Source organism: Eriocheir sinensis, chromosome 1 (assembly GCF_024679095.1).
Source record: "Eriocheir sinensis breed Jianghai 21 chromosome 1, ASM2467909v1, whole genome shotgun sequence".
NCBI lineage: Eukaryota > Metazoa > Arthropoda > Malacostraca > Decapoda > Varunidae > Eriocheir > Eriocheir sinensis.
The window spans coordinates 14,128,456-14,141,882 of record NC_066509.1 but is presented as its reverse complement, the minus strand read 5'-3'; the positions used below and the strand labels follow the sequence as shown (position 1 = coordinate 14,141,882).

Here is a 13,427-nt window from a genome sequence, read left to right as displayed (position 1 = left end):
CCCACGTTACACTGAAACTTGTAAATAAACTTCTCAGAAAAGAAAATAGTTGTACAAGTCGCCTTTCCCAGCCATCTCTTGCCCCCGCCACCGTCACCACCACCACCACCTCCTCACCCTTCACCGCTGCCTCTACTACCACAACCACCATCACTACCACCTCTCCTCTGCCACCGCCACCATAAACCACCACCACCACTGCCACCTCTACCTTCCTCGCTGCTGCCTCCATATTTCCTTATCTATTATATCACAGCTCTGAACGTTTCTCTGCCTCACCAATCATCATCAACTTAGCATCGAGACATGTAAAGAAACGTGTAATGAAACTATTTTACGTCTTGCAACAGCTGTCCCTTCAATTATAATCGAGTTCACCTTCCTGAGTGATAGAATGAGAAAAATAGAGAAAACCGGAGAGAAAGGAGGCTGCTTACTGTTAATGATGTCTATATGTTTTAGAGTTTAGACATTTTCATATTACTTCTTGCTCTGGGTGCGATTAACGTTATTTTTTGTTTGTTTGTTTTCTGCTGGTAATTACTACATCCAGGACTCGTCTTTTTTTTTCACCGTACTCTAAGTCGGAGTGAAACATAAAACGCAGTACATGTCTTTATATAATTTTGTTGTAACCTCTTTACTTGATTTTGAAATGTTGCCTGTTTTATTCAGTCTGTCCGGTGATGTGCCCGATACGGATATTCTTTTTTTAGTAATTAGATGTTGTAAGCATAATCATGGAAAAAGAAAATAGGTCATTGGAGAGGAGGAGGAGGGGAAGAAGAAGAAGAAGAAGAAGAAGAAGAAGAAGAAGAAGAAGAAGAAGCTGATGATGATGATGATTATGATGATGAAGATAAAGGAAAAAGATAGAACGAAAGAAAAAAGAAAGAAAGAAAGAAAGAGGAAATGAAAATGAAGAGCAACAACAACTACAACGAGGAAGAAAACAACAACAACAGCATCAACAGCAGAAATATCAATAATAATAATAATAATAATAATAATAATAATAATAATAATAATAATAATAATAATAATAATAATAATAATAATAATAATAATAATAACACAACAGCAGAAAACAGAAGTAAGAAACAAATAACTAGCCATCCATCCGTCAATATTGCTTCCCTCATGCCTCTGCGTAGCTCACACCTGAAATACCAACGCCATCACAGGTAAAAATATCCATCTGCTCCAATTCCCCGCCACTCACGAATGTCTCGACGCCGCCAACGCCTCATCTCGGCCTGATCTTATTACTTTACCGCTCGCAACAGCCACTCTCAGCCCGCCTCCCCCGCTGCAGACTTAGATTGAATCTTCTCGCACATTTTGCCTCCATTTCTCAGTTGAAGAAAATGAAGACAACTAGAAGCGACAAATATATAAGCGATTTTAGAGTATAATGAAAAGAAAATGATTGAAGGAATAATGATAATGATAACAATGATACTAATGATAATAGGAAGATGACGAAAAGAAGAGAGAGAAGGAAAGGAAGAACATGATAAGAGGAGGAGGAGGAGGAGGAGGAGAAGGAGAAGAAGAAGAAGAAGAAGAAGAAGAAGAAGAAGAAGAAGAAGAAGAAGAAGAAGAAGAAGAAGAAGAAGAAGAAGAAGAAGAAGAAGAAGAAGAAGAAGAAGAAGAAGAAGAAGAAGAAGAAGAAGAAGAAGAAGAAGAAGAAGAAAAAGAAGAAGAAGAAGAAGAAGAAGAAGAAGAAGAAGAAGAAGAAACGAAGATAAAGAAAAAAAAGAAGGAAAAAAGAAGAAAAGGAAAAAGAAGTAGAAGAAGAGAAGGAAAGGAAAGGAAGAGAAAAAAAATAACTAATCACATCAGTCCGTTTCGTCTGTTGCCACGCTCTGATTGCTCGGGCTGTGATCAGATGGACAGGCAGAAGGGAGGCAGCGCAAGTTTTAACTCACAAAGTGCCCTGATCCTAAACCAATCCAGGAAGGGTGCAGCACAAGAGATCTGAAAGAGTCTTGAAGCTCCTCTCAGCACGTCCTATTGCCCGCCTGCCATTCACGCCGTAGGAGGGGATCACGTAGACGAGCGACACGGTGCAAATAACTTAAGATTAGATGCCAACTCCAAGTTATCTGGACGCCATCACAACAAGTCTTCGGCAAGCGGCGCAGCACGAACAGCTCAATATTAAAAGATCGGAGGCAAAGTCTGAACTAGAGAATTTTATGTAACACTCTTAACATTGAAAGCAAAACAACCATAACCCTCGAGAATAAGCTAGAGCGAGTATATGGACGCAATTAAAGAGTATTACAAGCAAACGACGCAGCACATGCAGCTCAAGATTGGAAGATTAGAGACAAATTCTGAACTGTCTGGCGCAAAGAATTTTATGTAACACTCTTAACATTGAAAGCAAAACAACCATAACCCTCGAAAATAAGCTAGAGCGAGTATATAGACGACGCCATTAAAGAGTATTACAAGCAAACGACGCAGCACATGCAGCTCAAGATTGGGAGAATAGAGACAAATTCTGCACTATCTGGCGCAGAGAATTTTAGAAGAGCACTGATAAAAAGAAACAATAACCATAACCCTTGAGAATGATAAGCTAGAGCGAGTATATGGACGCCATCAAAGAGTCTTAAAAAGAGAAGTGACGCAAAACAAACTGCTCACGATTAGAGGATTAGATTGTGAACTATCTGGTGCAGAGAAGTTTAAAAGCACACTGATAAAAAAAGCAACCATAACCCTCGAGAACGATAAGCTAGAATGGGTAATATCGACGCCATCACGAAGAGTCTTATAGAGAAGAGACGCAGCAGACACAACTCAAGACTAGAAGATTAGAGACCAGTTCTGAGCTTTATGGTGCGGAGGATTTTAGGGTAGCACTGATAAAAAAAACGACAACTATAACCCTCGAGAATGATAACCTAGAGCAAGTATATGGACGCCAAAACAAAGAGCCTTATAGAGAAGTGACGCAGAACAAACGGCTCACGATTAGAAGATTGGATTGTGAACTATCTGGTACTGAGAAGTTTAGGAGAACACTAATAAAAACAACATAACCCTCGAAAGTGATAACCTAGAGCAAGTATATGGACGCCAAAACAAAGAGCCTTATAGAGAAGTGACGCAGAACAAACGGCTCACGATTAGAAGATTGGATTGTGAACTATCTGGTACTGAGAATTTTAGAACACTAATAAAAACAACATAACCCTCGAGAGTGATAACCTAGAGCAAGTATATGGACGCCAAAACAAAGAGGGTTATAGAGAAGTGACGCAAAACAAACGGCTCAAGATTAGAAGATTGGATTGTGAACTATCTGGTACTGAGAATTTTAGAACACTAATAAAAACAACATAACCCTCGAGAGTGATAACCTGGAGCGAGTATAAGGACGCCATCACAAGAAGGCATATAGAAAAGCGACGTAAAACAAGCAGCTCAAGATTACATTCCAGTTTTAGGCTATTTAGCGCAGAGGTAGTCAGGGGTTTCATACGTGATAGCTGAAGGACAACAACCATAAACTTCGAAGATAATGACTGATAGGGAATCATACAGACGTCATCTCGAATATTATGGAAGCAAAACAGAACAGGTATTTTTTTTATAACAGCGATAAAATAATAGAGGAGACAAACACAAACTTAGAGAATGAAGAAAAAAAAAAGAGAAGTAGAAGAGATAATATGGACGATAGCATAAAAACGGAACGTGGATCATCATCATCATCATCATCATCATCATCATTATTAGCCACACAAGTCCACCCCAGACAAAGGCTCTTCCTCAACGTTCTCCACATTTCCCTGTCTTATGTTAGTGTACTCCATCATGTCCCAGCCAAATTTCTAGTCGCATAATCTTTCTCCAACGTGTTCCCTCTCGGCCCTGACTTGTAGGTCGGTATAATAAGACACGTTGGCTTCTCACATCAGCTATTTCTTAATGTCCAAGAGAGGATCATTCAGGTTCTAATGAGTGTTTCTTTAGGTTCATGGTACAGAAAAAGGGTCAGACTACCACCAGGGTCATTAAAATACTCCTGGAAATGCCCAAAACTACTGCGAAAGCCCTGTCAAATATGTGAACTTAGACGACGAAATGTTTAGTAATACGGCCCACAATTCTTTGGTTGCCACACTGATATTATTTTTAGCTGACGAGCTCTTATAAAGTCTACGCTTATTACCATCCTAAGTTAATTTCTTACACCTAATCGTCAACCGTATCTTCCACCTTTGTCTTTTCCTTAATTCAGGATTCACGCTTCCTATTTCCCTTTTGTTATGACCAGACTGTGTAGCGAAGGAAGGTTTGCCATGGCCTTAGGATATTTTTACAGCGCAGGAAGCAGGTCAGAGGCAAAGCAAAATTACAAAGGAAAATGACGCGTGACAAAAAAAAAGTTCGGAAAAAAACGAGCACAACAAAGACTCAATAGAAATAAAATGTCCGCAGTAAAGAAACACCCCCTAAAAAACTCCGGCTAACCATAAAATACCCGGAAAAAGCGCCATCTACCAACAAGAAAGGCCCCGCAAAAAATACGGAATAAAAACACAAAAAACAGCCCTCCCCCCACCCAACAAAAAAACGTCTGGAATAAGTGAGAGGAAAAATAGAGCGCGGCTTCAGGCAACACAAGAATGAAGGTGGGAATCGAACGGCAGGTGTGAGCAGGTATACGTAATCTTTGGCAGGACGATTAACGGCCGCCTCCCACTGGCCGAGGCGAGGCGTTGGCGGCGAAGGTTTGAATATTACACGATAGGCACGAGGGAATATTCGCCCGCCGTCAGAAATTCATCGGCAAGTTACATGATCATTACCAGGTGGAACTAAATCATATAACGCCCCTGAAATCCCTGAGCTTCCCACACACTCAGAGATGCATTGCGCTATATCGTTTTCCTTTTGTTTTTTTTTTGTCATTATTATTTCCCACTTTCATGTCGGCTCGTCTGGTGTGAAAAAAAAAACGTATATAAGACTCACGACGGTTTTTCAGTTGTTTTAAGTTTCCCTCAAATTTGTGAAATGGGTTTCTCTCTCTCTCTCTCTCTCTCTCTCTCTCTCTCTCTCTCTCTCTCTCTCTCTCTCTCTCTCTCTCTCTCTCTCTCTATCTATCTGTCTATCTATCTATCTATCTATCTTTCTTCCTGCCTGTGATCCATCAGCCCACTTGGAATGGACTCTGAAATATGTTGTTTGCGCTGCACTTTGGTTTCGTATTGAATTTTTTTTACTTTCGTTCTTTTTCCTTCTTTTCCTTTCTTGGGTCTCTCCTCTTTTGCTCGTTTTTATTTCCTTTATACACGTTACTTTTTCAGTGTTTCTGTCAGTATTTCCACAGCATATGCATTATCTCCTGCTATTTTATCTCATTTCCTTATTTCTCATCTGGTTCCGTATATCTCTCTTATATATATTTCCTCATAAGGCATCTCCGTATGTGCCACGAATTTTCACCGAGACCTAACTTTAGATTAACCGTTACTCTCACGACACTTTAATAACATTTTAGACTATAGAGGAGCTGTGAGCCTCAAGCCGTCCAATATTTACAAACCCTTGTCCCAAGAAGAGTCGGACCCGTGAGAGGCTATATATCTCGACTCAGTACCTTGCTTTGATCCTTACTTTGAAGACCACTGCTCAACATAACCTTTACTTCCCATGGACCGTATAAAGCATCCTAACATCCATCCCTTCCAATGCTTTTTCTCCAACCTCAGCCTCTCCCCCACCCCCCCGCCAACGTTGCCAGATTGTCGTACTCAGCCTCTTATATTTACCAACTTCCGACCCCAAAACTGTTTCCTGGGCCCCAATAACTAGATTCATTTATATTTACCGTTAAAATAGTTAATTCCTGATGTTTCTTGGCAATATTTAGGCGTCAAAAAACCGTAAATACTTTGCTCTGAGTACGATAGGGGGCCCCAGTCCTCACGTGTCTCCCGCCCCACGCACACACACACAGCAGTCATCTCTTCCAATGCTTTACCTCCTTTCTGCCTCGCCCCACCCCTGCCCCCCCTAGCCCTCACGCGCCTCCTCCCCCGCCAGGCTGCAGTGTGTACGGGGGCGGCGTGGGTCTCCTGGGCCTCGTCTCCATCGTCACTCTTTCCTTCATCGCCGTGGAGAGACTCATCGTCATCCGCACCTCGTCTTCTTCCTCCAAGTGGCGCATCACGCGACCAACGGCCAGGAAGGTATACTGATGATGATGATGATGATGATTAATATACTACTACTGCTACTATTACTATTACAACTACTACTACTACTAATAATAATAATAATAATACTAATACTATTGCTAACCATTCTCTCTCTCTCTCTCTCTCTCTCTCTCTCTCTCTCTCTCTCTCTCTCTCTCTCTCTCTCTCTCTCTCTCTCTCTCTCTCTTCTATTCCCATCTCACTTTTGTTTCTTTTTCATCAGCCTAACATGTAAACAGGACACAACACACACACACGCACACGCACACACACATGCACGCACGCACGCACCGCGCGCGCGCGCACACACACACACACACACACACACACACACACACACACACACACACACACACACACACTTCTTAACAGTATTAACACTAACAACACCTTCCCTGCATATTCCTGACCCTCACTCTCTCCCCCGCCGCAGCTCATCCCCGCCATATGGGTTTACTGCGGCGCCCTCTCGCTCCCGCCCTTCTTCGGCTGGAGTGCGTACGTCCCTGAAGGTGGGTGTCCTCTCTGGTTCCCCTCGGCGTGGCAGTGTTATGCCCCGCTTCAGGGAGTGTGTCAGAAACCTTATTCGCATGATGGCAACAAATTACCGGCTTAACGAATCCAGACACACTATTATTTAGGGATTTAATGAAATACGACAACGCTCCTGACACTGATTCACTCTCAAGGGAAAAAATGCAAGCAAATACTTCTTTTCAACGTCATTACTGATAACTACTAAATGTACAATGGCGTAGCTGCCCTCATTTTGACTTCATGATAAATAGCTTAGAGGCAGAAGAATGAAGTTATCGTTTCCAGTACACATTGTTTTCGACAGTCGCTGGAACCGTGTATAGTTCTAGATACTTTGTGGGTTACGGAGTGTGCCGCAGTGTCCCGCCTTTGCAGTCATAAAAACAGCGACCTCGATGATTTAAAGGTGGTGTCGTATGGGATGGAGTTGTGTATGTTGTGTAAGCGTTGATGGTGATTCTGTGTGGTGTTGTGTGTTGGATGGAGGTGGGTGGTGGTGTGCACCTATGGTGTGAGTTAGAGCACAGGACGTTCACACCGTCGTCTGTGCGTAGTACCGAAGCAAGCGGATCGAAGCGACCACTGCCCCCCACCCCCACCCCACCCTCCCACCCACTGATGGTTGTGGCGGACAGGGATAAGCGAGACCGAGTGTTACCAACATTACATAACACAAAGAACGTTTAGGGACATGGAGAGCTGAATCACAGATGAGTTGTATTGCTGTAGTATTGTTTAGTTGAATTTCACCCATTCATTACAGAGCGGAGGCCTGAACTGGAACAAAAAATGTGAAACCAGGAATAAAATAAAAAAAGAGTGAAAAACAACTTTCACCCAAGTGGTGTAGTTACATTCCATATTTAGTGTTGATTTCCCGTCAGGCTGGAAGATGGGGAGCGGCCTTTGTTACGGGGTGGAGGGGAGGGGAGGTGGCAGAGGGGACGCTTGTGGGGCCGCAGGGAAGAATCGAGGCCCAACGAGATGGAAAACGTTGAACTGTTTATTGTGTCCGGGGCCATTGCCGGCCACACCGGCATGAAATATCAAAATCTTGCAGTATGTGACCGTTCCGCTGCTGGAAACGAACTGGCTTGTGACGCCTCGTACCTCCACTGCGGGCGGTGCTTCCACCAGTGGGCGCTGTCTTCAGTGTGCCGTGCCTCCATTACCGGGTTGTGCCTTCTTCAGTGGGCGGACATACGTTCGCCGACACAAAAGTAAAAAAAAAAAAAGATAAAGGCAAACACTGAGAAGGGTTAGCAAGGCTCAGAGGCTCATTATTTCCCTCCGCTGCCCCGAAACCTGTGAAGGATTACTCCGCTGTAATAAGAAGCTGATCAGGATAAAAAAGGGAGAATAATCAGCAGGACAAAAGGAATCTCTGCCACTAATGAGAGGACGAACAATGGTTCTTTGAAGAGAAAAAATACTCACTGCACCATTTTCTTGGACTTGACTTACTTAAGGTCGCCTTTGTTATTGCCGGTGACGTCATTCACCTACACAGTGAAGCAGATCAGCGCTAAGTTTAATATTTGTGTCCCAGAACTTCATTATCCTCTTAAAACTTTACGAATTATTTTTCAAGGCAGTTTTTAACTTACTAAATCGAGAAGTGATGGCTACCTGCAAAATTTTGGGGTCATCGAAAATATTAATATCGTTACTGTTTCAGGACACCAGCTTCCTCACCTCGCGCCGGGAACCCGAAAAGGCCACGAGTTGAGGAGTTTGGCACCAGGAGCGTGACGTGCGGAGTATTAAGATTAATAACCGGCTAACTTGTGTGTGTGTGTGTGTGTGTGTGTGTGTGTGTGTGTGTGTGTGTGTGTTTTACAGCAAGGGGGAGAGCTCAGGGACACTAAAACAATATAGCAATATAAAAGCCCGCCAAGCGTGCTCCAACAAGAGAAAAACAGAACAAGAGGCCAAAAGAGAGGCTAATTTCGGGAGAGGAGATGTACTGACACTCATCTCTTGAAAGAGGTCAAGTCATAGGCAGGAGGAAATATAGATAAATGAAGGCTGTTCCACAGATTACCAGCAGTAGGGAAAAAAGAATGAAGATGCTGGTTAACTCTTGCATAAGGGATTTGGACAGTATAGCGGTAAGCAAGAGTAGAAAATCGAGTGCAGCGGGGCCGCTGGAGGGGGGAGGCATGCAATTAGCAAGTTCTGAAGGGTAGTCAGCATGAAAATATCGGTAAAAGATAGAAAGAGATGCAACATTGCGGCGGAATTTAAGAGATGGGAGACTGTCAGCAAGGGGAGGGGAATTGATAAGACGAAGAGCCTTAGCCTCCACTCAGTCCAAATGAGCTGTGTGTGTGGAGCCCCCCCACACGTGAGATGCATACTCCATACGAGGGCGGACAAGGCTCCTGTACATGGACAGCATTTGTGAGGGGGAAAAGAACTGGCGGAGGCGATACAGAACACCCAACTTCGAGGAAGCTGATTTAGCAAGAGAGATGTGGTTTCCAGTTAAGATTTTGAGTTAAGGATAGACCGAGGATGTTTAGTGTAGAAGAAGGTGACAGCTGAGTGTTGTCGAAGTATAGGTGTGTGTGTGTGTGTGTGTGTGTGTGTGTGTGTGTGTGTGTGTGTAATTCCCCATGGTCAGACATGGTCTCTCGACTCGTGCAATCCCTAAACAGTACACTCCTCGAATGAGCTCGGAGCTTAGGTGATGGATATTTGGGTAGGGCCGGAACCTCATATCACACCCACACACGCCCGTGAGGCAGGACCCGATACCTATTTACTGCTGGGTAGACAGGAGGCACTAAAAAGACTGCCCATCCGTCTCCACTCGGCCTCAGAATCGAATCCGGGACCCTTCGGTTGCAAGGTTAGCATGCCAACTACTGCGCTACGGAGCTCGTGTGTTTGTGTGTGTGTGTGTGTGTGTGTGTGTGTGTGTGTGTGTGTGTGTGTGTGTGTGTGTGTGTGTGTGTAGGTAGGTAATCTCCTGTATAAGCAACTGTAATCCCTCTTGTGCAATATAGGTGAGGGATAACACGTTGTTGAACAGATACCTGACATTTCTAATCAACAGTGACTGGCGGCAGCTGTTTGTTGGTCATTTTCACATGAAGATACACTCACCCATTTAAAGCTGTCCCGGTTCGTGCAGCTGAGAGGAAAAATACGATCTGGGTTAGTTCGTAAGACATTTGGGAGGCGTTGTGGCCCTCCCGTAAGTCAGTTCCAATTTGTAGGCAGACTCAGCCGTTTCTTGGATGTTATTTGGCGGATAAATTGTAGTCAGATCCATTTGCCAGATAATGGAAATTCAAACTACTGTATTTCGATTGTTTTCTTGCCTCTGACGGCGGCACTGCTCTCCACCAGGACTGATGACGTCATGCTCATGGGACTACATCAGCAGAAGCAGCAGCAACCGTGCCTACTACGTGTACCTGCTGGTGGGCGGCTTTGTGCTGCCCGTCACCATCATTATCTACTGCTACACATACATCCTGCTGGCACTCTTCCGCCACTCCCGCCTCCTGCTGGCCCACGCGGCCCCCAGGTGAGACACACACACACACACACACACACACACACATGCACACGCACACACACACACACACACACACACACACACACACACACACACACACACACACACACACACACACACACACACACACACACACACACACACACACACACACACACACACACACACACACACACACACACACACACACACACACACACACTGTAGTACCATACTCTTTCGGGGAGTGTACTGAATGGCGATCCCGCTCTCAGTTTATAACCAAACCATAGTGAATAACATACTGACACGACTTCCATTCCAGCAGATCCACCTCGACGCGCCGGACGGACTTACGCACTGCCCAGATGGTGCTGACGCTCATCCTCCTCTTCACCATCAGCTGGAGCCCCTACGCCACCGTCAGTTTCATCGGTCAGTTTGGAGACGTGAGGCTGCTGACCCCGTGGGTGTCAGCTCTGCCGGCACTCTTCGCGAAGGCCTCCGTCATTTACAACCCCATCGTATACGGCATGAGCCACCCGCATTTTCGCTCCTCCCTGCAGCACCTTTTCTCGAGCGTGGCCTCCACCCACCAGCACGTCCACTACAAGGCCTCCACGGCCGCGCGACACATCTCCGTCAACTCAGTGGTTGCTCAGCCCGAAGACGACCACCGCCCCTGGCAGTCTGACGTCTCCCCCGCGCCACGCTGCCCCACAACTTTCACCCCAAGAGGCCACTCAGTGGGGCGTGCGCCGAACGAGGAGTCATGGACCTGCCTGCTGACGCCTGAGCTCACCACACCCGCCACAGGGGACGCTGCCAATCTGTCAGAGCCAGACTTGCTGCGGCACGATGACCGCATCATCCCCGCCCATTTAGTCACCTTCGCCGCCTATCACCGAGAGAAAAGGCGGTTCCTTCGCTCGGCACTCTTCTGCTCCGAGTCCTCACTGGAGCGTTACGACCGACGTGCCAACAATCAGCGGCCCCGCCCGACTTATGTTGGCGGCGGCGGGGGATTGTTGCCCACCACCACCCCCAACTGTGTGCTGGAGCAGACTGGCCCCGGCACCTGGGACCACATGGCCCTCTTGGCGCCCTCGTTGCCCCTCAACAATGACTCTAACGCGTCCGTGGGCTCTGCTTCTCCTGAAACCCCACGGACGCGCCCCACCACCTACTGCCGCAGCCCCAAGCTGTCTCACTCTAAGTTCGTTGTAAGTACCATTCATTAAGATATACTATGAAACAGTTGTGTTCGTGCTACTATAATCACACGTCACTCAACTAATTACATGTGTGTGTGTGTGTGTGTGTGTGTGTGTGTGTCATCCACAGGCCAAGAAGACTAAGCGTCACTCGAACTGCTGCCAGTGCGCCGCGGGGGAGTTGGCCCAGACGGTGACGGTGGCCACGATGAGCAACAACCGCCGCCGCTCCTCCACCATCCACGTGTGTCTGCGCGGCAACCTGCACCAGTACGTGGACGTGTAGCCTCCACAGGACCGACCCAAAGCTTCGTTCTCCTGTCACTAACTGATGACGCATCGACAGGAAGCACATATAGCCTCCTGTCCCGTCGCCTTGTTGTGAACTGTGGGAGCGGGGGACATTATAACCCGCCATCGACTACTGTGACTGGTGACTCAACATGGCGGGTGGCCAGTTCCCACCGACGTGCTGGGTGCTGCAAGTCTGTACGTCTTCGTCAGTCACTGCATATCAACGAACTACACGTGACGCCCCCCCACCCTCCTCGACACCAGTTTCAGTAGTGTTCGGGGAGGATGAAGTCCCTTAATCATAGCGTGACAAAACCCTACCTCTTGGACGTGATAGTTACAGGTAATATTTTTAAAATGTTATTCAGCCTAGCAGGAGAGGCTGTTTCTAGTCACTGGAGACTCATCCTCATGTGCAGGAAGAACTAAAAAACATTAATTCACTGTTTGCAGTCTCCAATCCCACTCACACCCGCCAGCAGCTGTCCTGGGACCTTAGTGTCTAAACCTTTTCTCATTGATCAACCACCTCAGTGCTGCAAGCCCGGAGAGAGAAAGTGTTGTGCGTCGTGTTCCCTCGCAAGTGCGCCTCGCCCGGACACTACTTCCTCAAAACCAACAGATCTTGTTCTCATCTTCCCGCGCACGCCGGCGTCTGCCCTGCTCCTCGCCGGGAGTTGCTGCCACTTCATTCAGCGGTTATCAATGTATTTCAAGTAATATCTCTAACATGTTATAATTCTGCTATAAAATCTTGAACTAGGTGTATATCCTACGCGCGCGCGCGCGCACACACACACACACACACACACACACACACACACACACACACACACACACACACGTGTGTATATACATATATGTATGGATGGATGAGTATATATATATATATATATATAGATATATATATATATATATATATATATATATATATATATATATATATATATATATATATTATGTAGTATATGATGCGTCACTACCGCGGCGTTTGACCGTCCAGTTACAACACACACACACACACACACACACACACACACACACACACACACACACACACACACACACACACACACACACACACACACACACACACACACACACACACACACACACACACACACACACAAACACACGTGTGTGTGTAATAATTGGAAGGTCAGATGCCGCAATAGTAAGCACGAGGCCGCGTGTCCCGTGCTGTGTGTCGCGGCACACAGCACAGGCTGTCACAGGACCGTCCCGGTGGATGCATCACTGAGACTGCTTGTTCTGCCAACAACAGGTGAATCGTAGTTTGGAGGCTAATCAAGTTGATCTGTTTTAAAGGAAACAAAAATATTGCGTAACTTAAAACCATGCCTCAAGTAATGTAGGTGTAACGAGCAACAATGCCCCTTCATTAGGAGGTGGTTCTCGAGCTGTAATAATTATACGGTGACTGTGGAGACCTAACGCGCTTATTGCTCACTTTCTGTTCTCGGCGACAAGCTAATTTCATCATCGTATCCCATAAGGGTTCCGTACGCAGCTCCTCAGACATTTCTGTCCACTTCTGACATTTTCCTTATAACTAGCTTTTGGCTCTGTAGCGAATCCTGACTCCACCTCAGCTCATGTGCGCCGGGTTGACTCGCAGAAACATTC

The 13,427-nt window shown here is 45.9% G+C and overlaps 1 protein-coding gene across 3 annotated transcripts in view; it reads left to right on the top strand.

Annotated features, from left to right (window-relative positions):
• Positions 1 to 12,579, top strand: part of LOC126995324 (opsin Rh3-like) — a 118,904-nt gene extending 106,325 nt beyond the window's left edge. For 2 of the 3 annotated variants that reach the window (XM_050854806.1, XM_050854812.1), the window contains 5 exons: positions 6,073 to 6,218; positions 6,661 to 6,739; positions 10,122 to 10,302; positions 10,598 to 11,495; positions 11,617 to 12,579. In XM_050854806.1, coding sequence (XP_050710763.1) covers positions 6,073 to 6,218; positions 6,661 to 6,739; positions 10,122 to 10,302; positions 10,598 to 11,495; positions 11,617 to 11,772 — 1,460 coding nt within the window. In that variant the 3' untranslated portion in view covers positions 11,773 to 12,579. The remainder of the gene's footprint in view (positions 1 to 6,072; positions 6,219 to 6,660; positions 6,740 to 10,121; positions 10,303 to 10,597; positions 11,496 to 11,616) is intronic. The other variant, XM_050854817.1, reaches the window with a different exon arrangement.
• Positions 12,580 to 13,427: the final 848 nt, after the last annotated feature.